Source organism: Peromyscus eremicus, chromosome 13, assembly GCF_949786415.1.
Source record: "Peromyscus eremicus chromosome 13, PerEre_H2_v1, whole genome shotgun sequence".
In the NCBI taxonomy this organism is placed as follows: Eukaryota; Metazoa; Chordata; class Mammalia; order Rodentia; family Cricetidae; genus Peromyscus; species Peromyscus eremicus.
The window spans coordinates 26,368,666-26,389,714 of NC_081429.1; the positions used below are offsets into that span (position 1 = coordinate 26,368,666).

Here is a 21,049-nt window from a genome sequence, read left to right on the forward strand (position 1 = left end):
GAGAAAGTTCCCTGGTACATTGCTGAATGTTGGGCAGTTAAAACTGTAGCTCTTAACGTTCTCCTTGAAGTTGTGCTCTATAGAATTGTAGTGTTGGGTGCGTTCAGATAAACCCAGTCTACCTTTCACTGTGTAACTGCCATCAGTCCTGGTTTATCTCTTGTGACCTAACTGCCCTACGCTGACTCCCATAGGAACTTCCTTCTCAGAGCAGCAGGTCCTACTGGGCCCCTTGGGGTGCTTCAGAATGATCTGTACAGATGTCGCTTGTTCTCCCTGGGGGTATTTTGAGACTTAACATCCTGGAGTGTCTTGTCACCATCTAAGTTAGATCTATGCATCTAAGTTAGATCTATTTTCCCTCGTGAAGTTGTTACCAGTGTCTAGAGAAAAGCATTTGCTTTCTGATTGTGTGAGCATCACTTTTGAGACTTTGAGTTGACTACTGATATCTAAAATGTGTGTATGTGTGTACGTGCACGTGTATATATCTTCATTTACCTCTTATTTCATTGATAGCAAAATACTCTCATAGTCCTCCCTCTCCTTGCTGATTCTGTTCATTAGCGCTTCTGTGCATTATTCCTTGGTACATTCATGAATCTGTACCAAGCTTTTTCTTTTGGGCCACCAACCAGCTCCTAAATCATATTAGTTATGGTTGCTCGGCCTAGTTTAGGCTCCTCTAGCTAGCTCTTTTAACTTAACTTGTTTCTCTTTATCTACCTTTTGCCTCAGAGCTTTATCCTTTTCTTTCTTTCTCTATATCTTACTTTTACTGCTTCTTGTGCCTGACTGGCTGGTGGCTGCCTGACTTCTTGCCCCAGGCTTATCTCTCATTCTCTCCTCCTTCTCTTATTCCTCTCTTCTCTCTCAAGCTTAGATTTCTCCTCCTATTTATTCTCTTTGGCCGCCAGCCCTGCCTATCCTTTATCTTGCCTAACTATTGGCCATTCAGCTCTTTATTCAACTCTTTATTAGACCAGTCAGGTGCCTTAGGCAGACAAGGTGAAACAAATGCAACACATCTTTACATAATTAAATTAGTGCAACATAAACAAATGTAACATACCTTTACACAGTTAAAATAATATTCCACAACATGAATCCAAAAATATTGAAAGCTAGGGGTGTAGCTCAATGGTAAAATGCTTGCCTCCCATTAGACAGTCATGGATTTGACCCCCGACATACCCTACCCCATTGTTTTGTCAATATGAACTTGGGGTTGGGCTTGATGTGGTGGCACTCTTTTCTAGACTTTAGAGTCAGTGAAGTACATTCCCCGCCTCCTTTTGAGATAGGATCTTATGTAGACCTGGCTAGCCTCAATCTCACAGAGATTCCCACGACCTCTGCCTGCAAGTACTGAGATTAAAGGAGTATACCACCGCACCTGTCAACGTCTCCATTTTGTACCAGAACTTAAGAATCTGGAGGGTAGGCTAAATAAATGAGTATAGTGTGGTGAATACGTGTGTGGGGGGGTGGTGGTGGAGAAAAAAGGAATGTGAATGCCTCCGTGACCAGTGAAGGGCTCTCCCTAACAGTCAGTCATGTAGCCCATGCATTCTGAGCAGTACCAATTCCATGATCTTGTCCACTATGCTGTTTTACTCCGCACCCCTTCTTACTCTCTTTGCTCTTTTCATCTTTGACTTTCATTTTTTTTTATTATTTTTTATTTGTGTATCTTTGTGTGCAATGCCTACAGACCAGAAAAGGGTGTTGAATCCTCTAGAGCTGTCGTTAGAGGCAGTTGTGAGTCACCTGATAGGGTTCTGGCAGCTCAACTTGGGTCTACTAGAAAAGCAGAAAGTCCCTTTAGCCCTGGAGCCTTTCGCTAAACCTATCTTTTGCTATTTTTGAGGCAGGGTCTTATGTACCATGTTAGCCTAGAACTCATTATGTGACTGAGTATGATTTTAAACTGCTGATCCTTCTGCCTCCAGCTCCCAAATGCTAAGTATTTGTCCCAGCACCTGGTCTAGTGTGTTCTTAAGATACATAGTCTGGCCGGGCGGTGGTGGTGCACGCCTTTAATCTCAGCACTCGGGAGGCAGAGCCAGGCGGATCTCTGTGAGTTTGAGGCCAGCCTGGGCTACAAAGTGAGTCCCAGGAAAGGCGCAAAGCTACATAGAGAAACCCTGTTTCGAAAAACCAAAAAAAAAAAAAAAAAAAAAAAAAAAACAAGATACATAGTCTGTAACGGATATACTTTCCCACTTGATCCAATTTCTTCCATATTCAGGAGGCCTGAAACATGAATTCGCTCTTTTTATAAAATGGCAGATGGAAAAGAAAACTGGTATTGGATTTTGAAAAATTGACCTGAAAATTATTGGACAAGTGACAGTATGGAGGGATAAGAGCCGAGGGTTTTTGAAGGTGAAATTAGTGACCTTTTGTGGTTAACTCTTTACCTGCTGAAAAGCTGAAGCAAGCAATGGGGCCACTACTGGGGAAAGAATGTGCATTGCTGTAGTGGCAAAGTATTTTCCCTGTATTGAACCTTAGTGTCTTAGTGTTCTATTGCTGTGAAAAGACACCATGACCAAGCCGGGCGGTGGTGGCGCACGCCTTTAATCCCAGCACTCGGGAGGCAGAGCCAGGCGGATCTCTGTGAGTTCGAGGCCAGCCTGGACTACCAAGTGAGTTCCAGGAAAGGCGCAAAGCTACACAGAGAAACCCTGTCTCGAAAAACCAAAAAAAAAAAAAAAAAGACACCATGACCAAGGCAACTCTTACAAGAGAAAGCATTTAATTGGGGCTGGCTTACAGTTTCAGGGGTTTAGTCTGTTATCATCATGGCGGGGAGCATGGTGGCACGTGCAGACATGGTGCTGGAGAAGTGCTGAGAGTTCCACATCCAGATCCTCAGGCAGCAGGAAGAGAGGAACACTAGGTCTGGCTTGAGCTTTTGAAACCTAAAAGCCCACCCCTAGTGACACACTTCTTCCAACAATGCCACACCTCCTAATCCTTTTCAAGTAGTGCCTCTCCCTGATGACCAAGCACTCAAATTTATGAGCTTATGGGGGGGGGGGGAGCATTCTTATTCAAACCATCACTCTTACTTAGCCGAATCTAGCTCATTTATTTTATAGATAGTGAAAGTGGTCAGTTTTAAAAAATAGACCTCAGTAGTGATATGTTTTCCACTCCCTTAAAGAAATATGTTGTAATGAGTGTTATGATGCATACCTGTAATCCCATCACTCAAGGCTGCAGCAGGAGAATCCCAAATTAATTTGTACCAAAAACCTAGTCTGTAATAGCCCTGCCTTTTCAAACAAAAGAACATGTAGAAAATATGCTTTGATGGAACCAGAATATACCAACCTTGTTTAAGGCCCTGTGTCTTTTCAAACAAACAAACAAACAAACAAACATGAATAGGCTGGTAGCTAGCTCAGTGGTAGATTGCTTGTCTAGCATGTAAAGGACCTAGTTTCAATTTCCAACATAACTTTTTCTTTTTAAGTAGGCAGCACCTCTACTAGTTACTTTTGAGCTGTTTGCTTGCTAGTTTTACCAGTTGGTTTTTGAAGGGAGTTTGACAGAGGGTTTGAGTTGGCTGTAACAAGTGTGGGCATGTGTCTATCCTTTGTCAGACATTCGAAGTAGACTCCAAACAGTCCAGGCAAATTGAAATTTATGAGAGATGCTGAGAGGGCAGAAAGCTGCTACATGTGAGGCTGGAGAGACAGTTCAGCGGTTAAGGGCACTGGCTCTTCTTCCAGAGGTCCTGAGTTCAATTCCCAGCAACCACATGGTGGCTCACAACCATCCATAATGAGATCTGCTGCCCTTTTCTGCACCGTGCATACATGAAGGCAGAACACTGTATACATAATAACTAAATAAATCTTTTTTAAAAATCTGCTACATGCAATCTCATTTCTAGACATATCCCAGCTCAAGTGGCTCAGCCCTACCAGTGTCTGCTTCTTGTGGCTCTCTGCATACATTCAGGAATGTGTTTGACCCAATTAGAGACATATCTCCCTAGCCCCACCAGTCAGCTCATAGTAGTGCTTCTGTGGGCTGAGTTATAGAGGAGCCTCATCCCTGTGTTTGAGAAGGTTCTTGTTGGTTTTTTTGGGTTTGTTGTTGTTTTGTCTTTTTAAAATTTCTTTTATGAGTGTTTTGCCTACATGTAAGTTCATGTGCCATGTACATTCCTGGTGCCCACAGAGGCCAAAAGAGGGCATCATTTCCTCTGTAATTGGAGTTACTGATAGTTGTCAGCCATCATGTAAATGCTGGGAATTGAACCCAGGTACTCTGGAAGAGCAGTGCATGCTCTTAACCTATGAACCATCCTGTAGGCAGAGTTTTTCATCAGGACTGGCAGCTCCTCAGATAACCACACAGAAACTTATTATTTAATAAGCTCGGCTAATAGCTTAGGCTTGTTACTAACCAGCTCTTTCTTACAACTTAAATTAACCCATATTTCTTATCTACACTCTACCACATGGCAGTACCTTTTTTCAGCAGGCGTATTCATCTCCTGCTTCCTCTGCATCTGGCTGGAGACTCTGCCCTTCTTCCCTGTGCCTTTTTTTTTTTTTTTTTTGCCTACAAGTCCCACCTAACCTCTACCTGTCTAGTTATTGGCCATTTAGCCCCTTATTAAACCAATGAGAGCTACAACAAATATTGACAGTGTACAGAAAGATTGTTCCACAGCACCATCCCTTCAACCCCTTGAGTTTTTTATGAAGGATGAAATCTCTGTAATCTAGGGAACCAGCCCATTTTCTCTAATTCAGCCATTGCATCACATGCCCTTTTAAACTGTATTTCTTTTGCTGGGGAGATGGTTCAGTGGGTAAAATGCTTATGCCTGGCTCTCATCTCCTGGTTTACATTGCAGTGGCTTCTCTCTTCTGGCTCAACCTCCCCATATGATCTGCTGCCAGATCACACCCAGCACCTTTGGGATTAACTTGTCCTGGGTCTGAGGTCATGTGTCATCTCACTTTTGCTTTCCAAACTCCACTTCTTTGTCACGTGCTATTGTCTCTGCTGGGAGCCCCCTTTTCCCACCCCATTTAGCCCCTTAGACTTATTTCCACACCTAGAACAGTTTGGTTTTCTTTTCTTTTTTTTTTTTTTTTTTCATTCTGAAGCCTTCTTCACTCTCCCAAGCAGATATTTTTTTCTCTTTTCTAGTCTTCTTAAAAGTCAGTAAAGGGACTGGCAGTGTGGCTCAGTGCAGAGCCTTCACATCTAATGCTCAGCTTCTAGGTTTGATCCCAGCACCATTAAAGGAAAACAAGACCACTGCCAACAGCATTATCACAGAGCACTCTGTAAGCTGAGGCAGTGTCTGTCTTGTTCTCTTGGTGGGTCCAGGCCCTCTGTGTTGGGGGTGGGAAGGTGGGGAGGAGGGAGGAGGAGGGTTCTCTTTGGATCTTAAGGACTTGGCATGAAGGAGGTGCTCAGGTTTTTGACTGAATAAAAATTAGCTTCTTCCAGGAACAGGCTGGTAGAGCAGGTATTTGTTTAACGACTACAAATCTCATTATGTTTTTCCTAAAGGAATTACAGTTGTGTATGATTGTTTCTAAGCTATACCTGTAGGGTTTATATAGAAGGACTTGTCCTGGATAAGGCTTCTTAAAGACTTCCTTTTCCATTGTGACAGAACGGCTTGTCTTGGGAACTTTGTGTTCAGGAAGTCACTGGAAGACACTGGGTTTAACTTAGATGTGCTGTGCACAGGGAATACATGTTTCCTGTAGCAAAAGAGAGCCCCACTCAGCCACACTGTGCTGTGCAGGCAGAACGAGAGAGCATGGGAGCAGTGGATTTTATACGTGCGGCCTGTATTTCTTGTTGAGTCTTGCTTCCAGGAGAATAAAGGGCCTTCATGGACATCCGTTTTGTGGTGCTCCTTGGGGTAGGGTGGAGTGGTGGTAAACTAGGCTTGATCATCCTTGTGCTCTTCCTGTTTCTTGTTTTATAAAATAAGGAACATTGAAGAAACAAACTAGCATTTACTGGGGGGAGGAAATGACAGTGCAGAGGGAGGCACTTATTTGGAGGCAGCTCCTCTCAGGAAGCCGTGTTCTCTGTCAAGCTCTGTTGTCTGTGGTGCTGCTTCTGATGACTCAGCCTGCGCTCCTTTCTGTCCAGTCTGTCACCTCCTTCCTCTGCTGTCCTTACCACACCAGCTGGGTGTACTGCAAACACTTTATGAAACATCTTCACTCAAGTCAAGTCCCTACAAGATGTGGGCAAGGCCCTGGGGATTTGATTCCTGCCAGTCCTGGAGAGACCAGAGAGGAATTTTCATCAGATGTTGCTGTGGGTACCACTGCCCACTGCTCCCTTTTTATCATCATCATTCATAAAGTAGTCTCATCTTTATGTTATCGTGGGTGGTTGGAGAAAAACTGTCAGGATTTAGTGTGTTACAGCTCAGAAGGAAAAGGTATCCTGGCAGTCATAAGACAAGGATTTAACTACAGCTCGGAAGGAAAAGGTATCCTGGCAGTCATAAGACAAGGATTAACTACAGCTCGGAAGGAAAAGGTATCCTGGCAGTCATAAGACAAGGATTAACTACAGCTCGGAAGGAAAAGGTATCCTGGCAGTCATAAGACAAGGATTAACTACAGCTCGGAAGGAAAAGGTATCCCAACAGAAGTGTTAGAGCTCTGTTCCAGTGGGGACAGTTTTCTTAGCTCCAGGAAAGTTTTCCCTAATGCGAATGTAACAACTGTACTCCAGCAGGAGAGGGTCACAGCACTGCTCCGCTCTGCTGCAGAGAAAGGTTACAGCTCCACTCATCTTCCCTGGAGTGTAATACTTTGCTCCAGCAAGGGAGTTTCCCCAGCCAAAGTGTTACAGTTCTGTTCTGCTCCTGCTCAATTCAGTTACAGCTCTGCTCACTTAGGTGAAAGAAAGTCGGTACCACAAACCTCAGTCAAGAGATTTATTGGGAGGGAAGAACCCAAGAGAGTAGCTGCCCTGCCAGGGTGGAAAAAGGCAGCCCCAAACTAAACAGGTACAGGGCTTGTATAGGGTTTCTTAGGGGCGGAGCTTTCCAAGGTGGAGATTTTCAGGGTGGGAATTGTAGGATTTCAATTCTTGAGCTTGAGACAAGCTCAGAGATTGGTTGGCTTTCATGTTTATGGATTGGTTGGTTTTCAATTCCTGAATTGGTTAGGAGCAGGGTGTGTTTCTTTGGCTCTGGTCTTGGGGCCAGGGTTTTCTTTCACTGGCTCTTTTTACCCTACAAGGTAAACTCAGCTCTCAGGAACCCTGGGTTGAGGTGGAACCACCTGGTGTACAGTAGTGTACAATAGTGGGATGCAAATGACTCGTCTTGTCTCACTCATAAAATAAATGAATACGGCTTGCCTTGCAAACCTGTGTCCTATTTTTGAAGATTGAATGAGGTAAGTTTGATCTTAAAAAGTACTAAGTGGTCATCAAACAATATGTCTTCTTGGGAAGTACTACTCCTCTATGATTCAGGTTGTCACTGAACCACTGTGTCTGGTTTGTCATAAAAGTGAGAGCAGACCCAGTCGTTCTTTCAAGAGTAAGGGTGCACAGCCCAGACTAACAAGTGAGATGCAGTTGTGACTGTCATGGAGGGTGACTTCTCATGCGTCATAAGAAGTAGAGTTGTTTGGGAAAGTGGTCTCTCTAGCTGGTAGTGTATGTTTCGGAGGTGAAGCAAGGGCAGCGTATGCTGTTTAAGAAGACACTCAGGATGGTTAGAACAAAATGTCATGGATGGCATCTGACCTAAACGAGTGTGGGTTACACAATAGACATTTATTACAATTCTGTAGTGCCTTGAAGTCCAAGGCTGAGTTGCTGAGAGATTCAGTGTGTGTATGTGTTGGAGTGGGGATCGGGAGGGGCACCTTTTTACAGGCTTGCAGAGGTCTGCCTGTGTCCTCGTATGGCAGGGTAAAAGAGAATGCTGGCTCTTATCTCTGTCTGTCTTTGTATATGAGGACGCCAGTGAGGGTGAGACTCTTCTAATCACCTGCATGACCTCTCAAAGGCCCATCTCCAAATCCCTTCACGTTACGGGTTAGGGCTTCAGTATATGAAGGAAGACACACATAAATATCCACCTTAAAACATCACCTATGTCTCTGAAGTTTGAGTTTCCTTATCTTTTAAAATATTTGCAGGCATGGTGATGCACACCTTTGGTCCTAGCACTCTGGAGGCAGAGGCAGGTAGATCTCTGAGAGTTTGAGGCTAATGTAGTCTACATAGTGAGTTCCAGGATAGCCCAGACTATATGGTGAAAGCCTGTCTAAAAATAGTCTAAGTTGGGGTATAGTGAGCGTTCTGAAAGTACTGCTACTAGATATATTGTATAGTCAGCAGGTTCCTCCTGGCCATTTCTGGGGTATAGTACATGTTAAGACCCTGACCTCTATATATTTTTGTTTTTCTCAGCCTACAAAATATAAACCCAATGGCTTCATGTCTGCCAAGAGAAAAGAAGTTTCTTGACAGCCTGTATTTTTCTACATTTAGCAACCAGCTTTTGCACAATAGATTTTTATGTATAACAGCACCTCTCTTAACCACAGTAATTAAAATCATCCTGAATAGATGTTGTTACACTTAATTATGGATTCTGTGCTCTAGTTGATGTAAGCTTGTTACACATTTAGGACATGGTTGTTTATGGCTGAATATAGATGTTTAAAAGTTGCCATTTTCAGGGTTTTTTTAAGGTCTATACTGTTAGGGTTTTTTACAAATTGTAACAATATTCATTTTAGCATTGCCATCCTCAATCAGTCATGTACTGATTCTGAGTGCCACCTAGCTAATATGTTGCAACAGGCAAAACAGCATGTTGTGAACATGTGTGACTTAGAGAACAGAAAAACTCAGAGTGTGCTAAGTGGCAGTAGAAATTTCTTGGTAAAAGAGGTGATATGATGAACTACCTCCAAATGAATTTCATCTCTGTTCTGGTTTTAGAGATAAATTGTTGACCAATTGAGAACAAAGATCTGCATTTCCTTTCCCTCTAAGTGAGACAAGGACTCTATTAGACCGTAGACAGACACTCACATGGCAGAGCAGTACATGAATTAAACGTTCAGCATCATTAGCTATTAAAGAAATGCAAATCATTATATATTGTCATAGCTAAAGTAAACAGTAATGCCACCTTGTGTGAGGTATGCCAGATGATTTCACCTCCCACTTCCCATTGTTAGTGGGAATGTAAAATGATAGTGTGATCTGGAAAGTAGTAATCTTGACTGTTCCAAAACAGCTAAGCCTGAACTTTGTTTGCAGCTGAAAAGTTGCCTTCAGTTGTACTCCTAGGATTTATCCTAGAATATGAAAATCCACATTCACACAGACCCTGTATGACATATACTTATAACTATGGCTTTATTTGTAATAGCTAGAAACTGCAGTTAACCTGTTCTTCAACAAGTAGTTTTTTTTTTTTTTAGGGGGGGTTGTTTTTTGTTTTTATTTTTTTAATGGTAAGTCTATGCCATGAAATACTATGTAGCAGTAAAATGGAATGCATTATTGATAGACATCTGGATAAGTCTGCAGTAAAATATGAGGGAAAGAGGGCAGTCCTAAAAGGCTACATACTTTATGATGCTGTTTATATGACTTCCTTTCTAAAATGGCAGACATTTCAGAAATAGAGAACATATTAGTGGTTGCTAGGGACTGGGGAGAAGAAGGCACTGGTTATGATACTTCGCTGGTGCATCCCAAGTAGAAGACACTCAGTAGAGGATTTGGATGCAGCAGTATTCTTTCTTAGGTTTTTTGAGACAGGGTTTCTCTGTGTAGCTTTGTGCCTGTCCTGGAACTCACTCTGTAGCCCAGGCTGACCTCAAACTCACAGATCCACCTGCCTCTGCCTCCTGAGCACTGGGATTAAAGGCGTGCGCAGCCACCACTGCCCAGCTGTATAATTGTTATTTGTGTGTGTGTGTGTGTATAGTTGTTTTGTTTTTTGAAGTATTCTTTCTTAGAACTCTGCAGGTCTACACAGATCTCACAGTAGAAAGACAGTTTGTTAATTCATTTCTTTATTTGGTGTTTTGGAGATAGTTCAGGCTGTCCTTGAACTCCTGATCTAGAAAGGCTAATTTTTAAAAATACAGTGAGCCAGGCCTGGTGGAAATCAGGAGGCAGAAGCAAGTAGATCTCTGTGAATCAAGGCCAGCAGCATCCTCATAGTGAATTCCAGACCAGCCAGGGCTACATAGTGAGACCATTGCAAATGAAACAGAACAAACAAACAAACAAAAAAGAAGGAAGGAAGGAAGGAAGGAAGGAAGGAAGGAAGGAAGGAAGGAAGGAAAAAGAAGGAAGGAAGGAAGGAAGAAGATGCAATGAGATGATCCATGAGTATTCTGATGGAACAGTATTTCTGCTACACACAGTATATGTCTTTAGCTTGTTGATTGGTCTTAGCTTATTTACTGATAGTTCATTTGATTTTTCCTTTGTTCGTTCAAGAAGTAATGATTGTCAAATATAGTGACACACACCTATATTCCCAGCATTTGAGAGGCTAAAATAGGATTTTATTTGGCCTTGAGTTCTAGGCCAACTTGGGCTACAAAGTGAGACCCTGGAGAGAGATTGGCCAAGTGTGGTGGCACAGCCTTTAATCCCAGCATTCAGGAGGCCGATCTCTGTGAGCTCAAAAACAGCCTAGTTTACCTCTCAAGTTTCAGGCCAGCCAGGACTACACAATGAGACCCTGTCTCAAAAAAAAATAAAAATTTAAAAAATTGAGTATTTGATGTATGCTTAACCTGGCCTTGCTATCAAAGCCAAATCAATCATCCTAAAACCAAAACTACCGGTCTGTAATTGTTTCATAATTGTAACATAAAGGACTCCACCTTAGGAGATTATAGTAAGTTTGGCTCCTGGTACATTGCTCAAAGCCAGCTCTTTGGTGTGTGCAGTTTGAAGCCTTGGTTACATAAATAACCCAAGGGAATGATCAGGGTTATATGCTTCAGGCTGCCAAGCAGCCAGACCCTGGTTATAGTCATCTCTGTGTAGACTGTTGAGCGGAATCTGTGCTACCTTAGGTAGGCACTGCTGGTCTCTGGAGAATAGGGTGAGTTACGTGCAGACAGGAACTGGCAGGTCTCCTTCATTTTCTCAAGAGATCAGCACTTTGTCCCTGTTCTACCTAGGACTTACCTGACAACACAGAATGTCTCTCTAGAACTTTGCAGAGATGGAACTTTGAGCTTAGGGTAACTCCAGAGCTGATTTAGAGAAACCACTGTGCGCACGATTCATAGCTTGGACTCTCTTCTACAGTCTGAAAAATATTGACTTCTGGATTAGCCTAGAACTGGAGGGTTTCTCTGATCCTACATCATGGGGACGGACTTTCCATGGATTTGGCTTTGACATAATATTAAAGTGTCTGCTGAGTGATGCACTCAACCACTGGGATGAGATCTGACAGCCTAAGGACTAAAGGGTTTGTTTCTATGTGGATTGGGTTTCCCAGTGGAAGAATGGGGGTGAGGGGTAAAGCCAGGCTTAGGTACACCCTCCCCCCTTCAAATTGCAGAGCTCTGGTGATCATGATTTGAGTAGTAAGTTGAGGTTGAGGAACAAATTAAAAACCCTCTTTGTGCTCTGAATATTATGAGACATAAGTGTTGTATTGAGGTACTGAAGGGATTTCCCTAAAAATTAATGTTAGCATGTGTTAGTCCTGGGGCAGCTCACTGCAGTTTGTTTGACGCAGCATGTATCTGAACCATAACATCTCAACTATCAATTGCTTTTTTTTGTTTGTTTGTTTTTTCGAGACAGGGTTTCTCTGTGTAGCTTTGCGCCTTTCCTGGAACTTGCTTTGGAGACCAGGCTGGCCTCGAACTCACAGAGATCCACCTGGCTCTGCCTCCCGAGTGCTGGGATTAAAGGCGTGCGCCACCACCGCCCGGCCTCAACTATCAATTGCATCCCTTGTTTTCTGTGAGAAGATGAGTCTAGTTTCTGGTGGAGGTGATCCCCCTGGGCCTTTTTCTGCTTGGCTGCTGTGGTCAGAGTGGATGCGGTAGGTTCCAAACCACCTGGGCAGGGATACAGTTGTGGCGGTCGGGGTTCTTTAGTTGGTTCTTTACAGGTCCTGAGCTGTTGGTGGAGGGAGATGGAGTTAGTGGACTCCATGATGACAAGTTGGCCCCACCCTTGGGGTGTAAAAGGAAATGGAACTTCCGCAGCCTCAGGCCCCCCCTAGAGGCAGCCTCCCCGTCTGAGATGTCTGTCCTTTTGTAGAGATGTGTGAACACAGCAGCAGCCTCTGGAGAGGAATGGGCTCTGAATAGCAAACAAGAGTATATGTTTAATCAAAACTTTTTTTTTTTTTGTCATTGTTACTAGTCGTCAAACTCAATGCTGACATCATATTTGTTTTCTTACAGTCTCAAACCATGAATTATGTGGGCCAGCTGGCTGGGCAGGTGCTCGTCACTGTAAAGGAACTCTACAAGGGCATTAACCAAGCCACGTTGTCTGGGTGCATCGATGTAGTCGTGGTGCGACAGCAGGATGGCACCTATCAGTGCTCACCTTTTCATGTGCGCTTTGGGAAGCTGGGAGTCCTGAGATCCAAGGAGAAAGTGGTAAGTGCAGTGGAGAGCCTGCTTTAAGGCGGGAAAGGGGGGTCAGTGCACAGGCATCAGGGTCATCTGCCCCCCCCTTACTTTTTTTTTTTTTTTTTAACGGAAATGCTATTGAAAGCAGTGGTAAGGAACCCTTGCTTTTGAAGTAGCTTCTAAATTCAGAAGATTCTATTACAGGAAGTTTCTCCAAATGAAAAAGAAACTGAAATTGTGAAGATAATCCTACATGTTGAAACTCAGAACAAAACTGAAGATGTGACAAACAAGGAAGTTGGGCTTATTTCAAAAAATAAATTTTCCTTTGCTTAAGACAGCACTTTAAAATAGTGTGGGGCCAGCCAGATGACTCGGTGAGTTAAAGCTTTTGCCGCCAATCCTGATGACCCAAGTTTAACCCCTGAGACCCACATGGCTGGAACAAGAGAGCATATTGGAAAGTTATTCTCTGACCCCTACACGTACCCTGTGGTGCACATGCACACTTTAAAATCTTTTTATTTTTATTTATTTATTTTTTTTAATTTAATTTTTTTTTTTTTTTTTTTTTTGGTTTTTCAAGACAGAGTTTCTCTGTGTAGCTTTGCGCCTTTCCTGGAGCTCGCTTTATAGACCAGGCTGGCCTTGAACTCACAAAGATCCGCCTGCCTCTGCCTCCTGAGTGCTGGGATTAAAGGCATGCGCCACCACCACCCGGCACACTTTAAAATCTTAATAAAAAGTCTGTCTAAAAATAAAATATACACGCAAGAGAGCTATATGCTCAAGTCAATATAATATTTGCATAGATGCACAAAGCCATGGGTTCAGTCACTGTCACTGTGTAAGTCAGACATGCTGGCCAGTGTTTATAATCTAAGCACTGAGGACAGAGAGGCAGAAGGAACAGGCCAGGATCATCCTCAGCTCAGCCACAAAGCAAATTCGAGGTCAGCTTGGTTGGTTGGTTGGTTGGTTGGTTGGTAGGTAGGTAGGTAGATAGATAGATGATAGATAGATAGATAGATAGATAGATAGATAGATAGATAGATAGTTGGTAGGTAGGTAGATGATAGATAGATAGATAGATAGATAGATAGATAGATAGATAGATAGATAGTTGGTAGGTAGGTAGATGATAAATAGATAGATAGATAGATAGGATAATACTATTATACTGATTATGAGTAAGCAGACTAAGCTCATGTTATCAGGTGTAGATTATATTTGTTTAAAAGAAATTAATTCCCCAATTGAATGTGGTTTTCCTCTTTTGCTTTTTTTGGGGGGAGTGTTGTTGGGTTTTTTGTTTGTTTGTTTGTTTTTGTTTTTTTTAAATATCCTTTTTCTCCCTTGGGTATTGGGCAGTAGGGAGGTTTTTGAAGTTTTAAAACCAGGTTAATTGTATAATTTTGTAGAGAGTGTAGTTGGCAACTTTTCACGACCACATTATCTACCTGGATAATGCCAGACACTCTTACTAAGATTTTGGAGCCCTATGAGAACACTGCCCCCACTTCCTGGCACAGGTGGAAATGTGTGTCAAAGACCAACATGTATAAATTAAGAGTGATGAGCTTTTAGTTGATTTTTTTTTTTTTTTTTTTTTTTTGGTACACATTTCCCTCTTTTTAAACTAAGGTGTTTTTTTTTTTGAAAGTGAAAGAAAATGGGTTTCTCAAACTAGACTTTTTCCCCACCAGGGAGTATGATGGAATCATTTTCCACTAGATTTTACAGACTAGCCCTGCTTGATCACCTTTAGAAAGCAAAAGCAGCTACAGTTTTACTTCCTGACTTGGCAGCTCCCGCTCTAGCAGCATTGTTCAGCCATGGTTGCCTTGGTATTTGTTTTCTTTGTAGTTCTTTTGTTTTGTTTGTTTTTCCGGGACAGGGTTTCTCTGTGTAGCTCTGGTTTTCTTGAACTCACTCTGTAGACCAAGCTGGGCTTGAACTCACAGAAATCACCTGCCTCTGCTTTCCAAATGCTGAGATTAAAGTCTGGGATTAACCGCTGGCTTCTTTGTATTTTTTGTAGTGACACTATTATTAATACTCTGAGATTGGAACTGTTTTGGGGGGACTCGAACCATTTGTGCCCTGAATTTTCTCATTAGGTGTCCTAGGATCTGTTTGTAAAATTTCTGTGGGGGTCTTTCCAACAAGTCCTCCCCAGTCACACTCAACCCCACCACACCCTGGAACCAGGTTTCTAATTGATAGGTTGCCTCTGTCTTTTGGCCTTTGAGAGCAGAGCTGCAGCAGATGTATGTAAGCACTTGTCCTTGATAGGTGATGAGGGACTGATAGGAGGCCTTCCCTGCGTGCTTTGTAATCAGGGATTGGATTTCTTTACCAGACCACAGTTAATTCCATTAACTGTTAACTATGAAATACCCAGTCAAAGTTAAATTCCTTGTCAAAACTCCAGTACTTTTAGGAGCATAATACACAGGCACAAGAAAAGAAAAAATATCTTCTTTCCTGTTCCTTCCTTTATATCCCAGAATCTCAGGGGGTACATTAGGGAAGAAGGCTCACTAGTGTGTATGTACATACACACACATGCACATGTGTGGTGATATTTTGTTTGTGCTCTAACAAATAAAGCTTGCCTGAAGATCAGAGGGTGGAGCTAGCCATTAGCTAACTGTAGAGGTCTGGAGGTCTGTATAGACAACAGACAGGAAGTGATATGGCTGGGCAGAAAGAGAAAGTAAGTGATAAGGCAGGGAGGAGACAGCAGCTCGGCCCTTTTCAGTCTGAGAAGTCCTGGAGGTAAGAGGTGACTTTGGCTGTTCTTCTCTGATCTTTCAGCATTTACCCTCATATCTGACTCCAGGTTTTAATTATTAAGACCAATTAGAATTTGTGCTACACACGCATGCTCGAGCACACAAATGTGGTTCATACACGCAAATGTGGCAATTTCCTCTAAAAGATAAAGGGAATGTGTTTGTGTAGGATAATTAGTGTATTATTAACTGCATACTTAATTTTTTTGATTGGTTATTATTAGCATATGATAAATTACATATACATAAAGAATACATGACAAGTTTTAATATATATTTTTACCATGCAAACTCTCTACAACCAGGATGAGAAACATTTTTGTTGGGGAATATTATTTTAAGGTGTGTTACTTTTGTTTATGTTGCATTTGTTTAACTCAGTGAAGCTGTGTTACTTTGCCTGTCTAAAACACCTGATGGTCTAATAAAGAGCCAAATGGCCAATAGCGAGGCAGGAGAAAGGATAAGCAGGGCTGGCAGACAGAGAGAATATATAGAAGGAGAAATCTGGGAGGAGGAAGAAAGAGATCTAGGAGCAAGAGGAGGAGGAAGACACTAGGGGCCAGCCACCCAGCCATCAGTAGATTAAGAAGTAAAGAAAGGTATATAGAACTAGAGAAAGGTGTAAAAGCCCAGAGGCAAAAGACAGAATAATTTAAGAAAAATTGGTTAGAAACAAGCCAAGCTAAGGCTGGGTGGGCATTTGTAATTAATAAGTGGTGGCACACGCCTTTAATCCCAGTACTTGGAAGGTAGAGGCAGATAGATCTCTGCAAGTTTGAGGCCAGCCGGGTCTACAGAGTGAGGCTTCCAAAGCTACACAAAGAAACCCTGTCTCGAACCGCCCCCCCCCCAAAAAAGCCCTTCATGTGTTTGATTTATTTGGGAGCTGGGTGGTGCCCTCCCACAAAGAGCAAAAACAAACAACAATACATTCTGTTGTCCTGTCACCCTAGTCTCTTCTAGTCTCTGATAGTTTCCATGTTTTTGTTTCTTACAATATTTTATTACCTTGTTTGTTTGAAAAAGGGTCTCACTATGTGGTCCAAGTTGGCCAGGAGCTCTGTATATAGTCCAGGCTACCTTAAAATTTACTATCTTCCTTCTTCATTCTCCTGGTGCTGGGATTATGGACCTGTGTCATGCTAGTCAGCTTTCATTTATTTATTTATTTATTTGTTTAGCTTTTGAGATGGGTCTTTCTTTGCATCCCTGGCTGTCCTGAAACTTGCTGTGTAGACCAGGCTAGCCTCAAATCCACAGAGATCACCTGCCTCTGCCTCCCAAGTGCCATTGATTATTTTAAACTTCTTTTTTTTTTTTTCATTAATTTTTGACTTCCAGGCAAGTCACAAATATAATTAATTCAGAAAAAACTTCTCTTAGGTGGGTAAGAATGGTCAGTAGTAACAATGATTGTCATTCAAGTGTGATGGCCTAAGTTCAGTCCCTGGAACCTGATGGCAGAAAAGAATCAACTCCAGAAAGTTGTTCTTAAACCTCCACATGAACACTGTGGCCTCTGCCCTCCTCCCAGTATTCAGAAATTTAAAAAAAAAAAAATTAAGAAATAAAAATTAAAAGTTTCCTTTGCCCAATTTTTTTTACTTTATGTTAGCATTTTATATGTCCATTGTACTTTTGCCCAAACCAGACATTTATACTTGCGTACACTGTCAACCAGAGACGTTCTCCAGATTTCATCAGTTTTCCTAGGACTGTCTGATCTCTGTTCCAGCATCCTTTCTACTGTCATTTTGCACGGCATTTCGTTAATGCTCCTCAGTCCTTCCCTGACTGTCTGGTAAGGAACACAGCGATATAGGAATTATTGTCTAGGTTGTCCCTCAGTTTGCGTTTGCCGTTTGGTCCTTTGAAATAAGAATACAGAACGATGCTCACTCTTGCTGAAGGGTGCCATCATTTGTACTGCGCATCTTATTACTGTTGATACTAACTTTGAATTCCTTGCCGTCTGCTAGGGTTTCTCCACCATGGATCCACTTGTAGGAGAATGTTTGATTTTTCTCCTCACTAGGCTTACTGTGCAAATATTCCTGTTTCCCATATTGTTGCCCATAAATTTTACCTTATATTGATAAAATTCACAGAATTATTAATATGTGTATCTGTGATTTATCGTCACCGTTCTTATTCCAATTCTTTTTTTATATAATTTATTTATTTTATGTACCTTGATGTTTTGGTACCCTAGGACTGGAGTTACAGACAGTTGTGAGCTGCCATGTGGGTGCTGGGAATTGAAGCTGGGTCCTCTGGAAGAGCAGTCAGTACTCTTAACCACTGAGCCACCTCTCCAGCCCCCTTATTCCAATTCTTTTTTTTTTTTTTTTTGTTTTTTTGAGACAGGGTTTCTCTGTGTAGCCTTGGCTGTCCTGGAACTCGCTCTGTAGACCAGGCTGGTGTTGTATAATATTAGTTGAAGATGTGTTATATTTGTTTAATGATGCAAAGATGTGTTGCATTCTTTCATGTTGCATTTGTTTAACTCTGTGAAGCTGTGCTACCTTGCCTGTCTAAAACACCTGATGGTCTAAAAAAGAGCTGAACGGCCAATAGCAAGGCAGGAGAAAGGATAGGCGGGGCTCCAGGCAGAGAGAATAAATAGAAGGAGAAAAAGAGGAGGAGGAGCAGCGAGAAAAGGAGAAGCAGAGGAGGACATCAGGAGACAGCAAGCCACGGAGTAAGAAGTGAGAAAGGTATATAGAAATAGACAAAGGTAAAAGCCCAGAGGCGAAAGGTAGATGGGATAATTAATTAAGAGAAGCTGGCTAGAAACAAGCCAAGCTAAGGCTGGGCATTCATAAGAAAGAATAAGTTTCCGTGTGATTATTTGGGAACTGGATGCCAGCCCCCCACCCCACCCCAAAGAGAAAAGAATTTTAAAAAATTAACTATAGGCTGGCCTCAAACTCACAGAAATCTATCTACCTCTGCCTCCTGAGTTCTGGGATTAAAGACATGTACCGCCACTGCCTGGCTAATTCATGACTTCTTTTTTCATTGTTGGGGTGTGTGTGTGTGTGTGTGTGTGTGTGTGTGTGTGTGTGTGTGTGTGTGTGTAGCAGGAATCTTAAAGAGTCTTATTAATAAAATCAAACCTGGAGCCAAGTATTGGGGTGAACACTGGAAGATCAGAGAGACAGAACAAGCCACAGCTAACCTCACCTGGCCAACTTCTCAGCTGATCTTGTTTCCTCAGACTGGAAGTCTCTGTGTCCTCATATCTGAATGGCTCTCAGCTGAACTGTGCTGCTCAAAACTTAAAAGCTTAACCAGCCAAATGCTTCTAGTTTCTGGTCCTCACGCCTTATATACCTTTCTGCTTTCTACCACCACTCCCTGGGATTAAAGGCTCGCTTTCTGGGATTAAAGGCGTGTGTCACCATGCCTGGCCGTTTCCAGTGTGGCCTTGAACTCAAAGAGATCCAGAGGGATTTCTACCTCTGGAGTGCTAGGATTAAAGGTGTGAGTGCCACCATTTTCTAGCCTTTGTATCTAGTGGCTGTTCTGTCTCTGACCCCAGATAAGTTTATTAGGGTGCACAATATTTTGGGGAACACAATACCACCGTGTGTGTGTGTGTGTGTGTGTGTGTGTGTGTGTGTGTGTGTGTGTTCTGAAATACATTAAGTGTATCCCACTTAGTCTGTGTAATGTTATTTGTATGTATGTTGTCAGGACAGATCATGATAAGCAATTGGTTTACTCTTGCCTGGAGAAGACTTTCTCACACTCAGCATTCTGTAGTTACCTGTGGTTATATGTGTAAGGTTGAAGCCTCTTGGTCTCCCCAACACCCATTCACATTAGCATGTGTATTGTTGTTGTCTTTGTTCAGCTCGTGTTAAATAGCCACATGTTGGTGAGTCTCTATAGGGGTCCCCTCTAACCTCTCCAGAAAACACAAACAGCAGACTCCCTGGCCCTCCTGTCTCTTACAGTCTTTCTGCCCCTCTTCTGCAACGTTCCCTGCGTGCAGGAGTGTGGTGTGTACATTGACACTGGGCTCCGCAACTCTGCATTTGGGGGGCTGTGGTTTTCTATAGTGGTCTCCATCTGTGGCAAGAAGTTTCCTTGCTGAGGGATGTGGACTAGCTTACCAGGTGAGACCTTAGGAAAGCCAAATGTTTCTTACAATGCTATCAGTTCTTTCTTTTTTTCTGTATTTTCATATCTTGGCCAATAATCTCCTCCTTGAATTGTTCATTTTATAAGATGTTACATGAGGTCTTGAGGAATGGTCAGTCAGTAAAGTGCTTGCTGTTCAAGCATGTGGACCCAAGCTTGGTTCTCCAGAACTCACGGAAGTGCTGGGAATGGTAGCATGTGCTTGTTGGTCTCAGCTCTGGGGAGACCAACAAGCAGATCCTAGGGCTTTCTGCCTAGCCAGCCTACCCTAATCAGACAAGCCCCAGGTCCCAGTGAGAGACCCTGTCTCAAAAAAGGTGAACAATGCCTAAGGATTCACAACCTGAGGTTGGTCTCTGACCTCCATGGAAGCACACATACACAAAGATATATATACATATACACACATATACAAAAGTTAGATATCTATAGCCACATGCCCCTCAGGCTTTGCTCTGTGGCTGAACGGAATAACAAAATACAGTGTCAGTCACCAGCAGACTCACAGAAGACCAGTGATTGATTGCTCACTGGTCCTGACAGCATCTGGTGTTGCACGGTGACCTTTGGATAAAAATAATAGGGAATTGACTCACAGCTCAACGCTAGGGTTACTGAAACATTTGAATGTTTGAATTCTGTGAGACAAGTCCTGCCCACGCTATAACTTGGGAAGCACAGAAATGTTTGTTAACAATATTTCTCCCATTTCGAAGTATTTGGCAAGTTAAGCTGGGCATGGTGGCTCATACCTGTAACCACGGCACTTGAAAAATCTCAGGCAGAATGCTGTGAGGTCAAGACCAGGGTAGGCTACATAGCAGGACCCTGTCCTCCAAAAAGAAAAAGAAAAGAAAATTGAGAGATTAAGCAGTAAACTTTTAAAAAGCTATGAAAACATTTTCTTTCAATCCCTGGCTGCCTGTCTCTCCTAGTACCCAAGTTTCTTTCTTTTGGGGATGGGCTCTGGGGCTAGTAATAGTGTTTCTCTAGGCTATATCTCTAGAAACCCAGTGTCCAGTTTGCCTTGTGAGCCAAGAATTTAGGTTTAGGTTAGCCTAAATGAAAGGGTCTTTGTGCTTAATTATGTTTGTTTCCTCCTTAGATTGATATAGAAATCAATGGCAGTGCAGTGGATCTTCATATGAAATTGGGTGATAATGGAGAAGCCTTCTTTGTAGAGGAGACTGAAGAAGAATATGTAAGTTCTCAAAGGTCACAGACCCTTTGCACTTCGTGTCAGGCTTCTAGAACATGTCTCAAAACAACTGGTCAGCTATTTCCATGATTGTGTGGATGATTATTATTCACTAAACAAGCTTTCATTGCATGTTGAACCAGACTCCAAACAAAAAGGGCTCACACCAGCTTTCAGGGTTTGGAGAATACCATCTAGTACCAAAGGGCTGGCTTTCCTGCTTTGTGTCCATGAAAGCTTATGGCTTGACTTGAGTTTATTCAGTTCTACCTCGAGGCATATCT

The 21,049-nt window shown here is 42.5% G+C and overlaps 1 protein-coding gene across 5 annotated transcripts in view; it reads left to right on the forward strand.

Moving 5' to 3' along the window:
* Positions 1-21,049, forward strand: part of Lpin2 (lipin 2) — a 79,121-nt gene that overhangs the window by 32,388 nt on the left and 25,684 nt on the right. For 4 of the 5 annotated variants that reach the window (XM_059277907.1, XM_059277906.1, XM_059277904.1 and 1 more), the window contains 2 exons: positions 12,444-12,644; positions 20,673-20,768. In XM_059277907.1, the coding sequence (XP_059133890.1) occupies positions 12,453-12,644; positions 20,673-20,768 (288 nt within the window). In that variant the 5' untranslated portion in view covers positions 12,444-12,452. Of the gene's footprint in view, positions 1-11,252; positions 11,492-12,443; positions 12,645-20,672; positions 20,769-21,049 lie in introns of those variants that run through there. The other variant, XM_059277905.1, reaches the window with a different exon arrangement.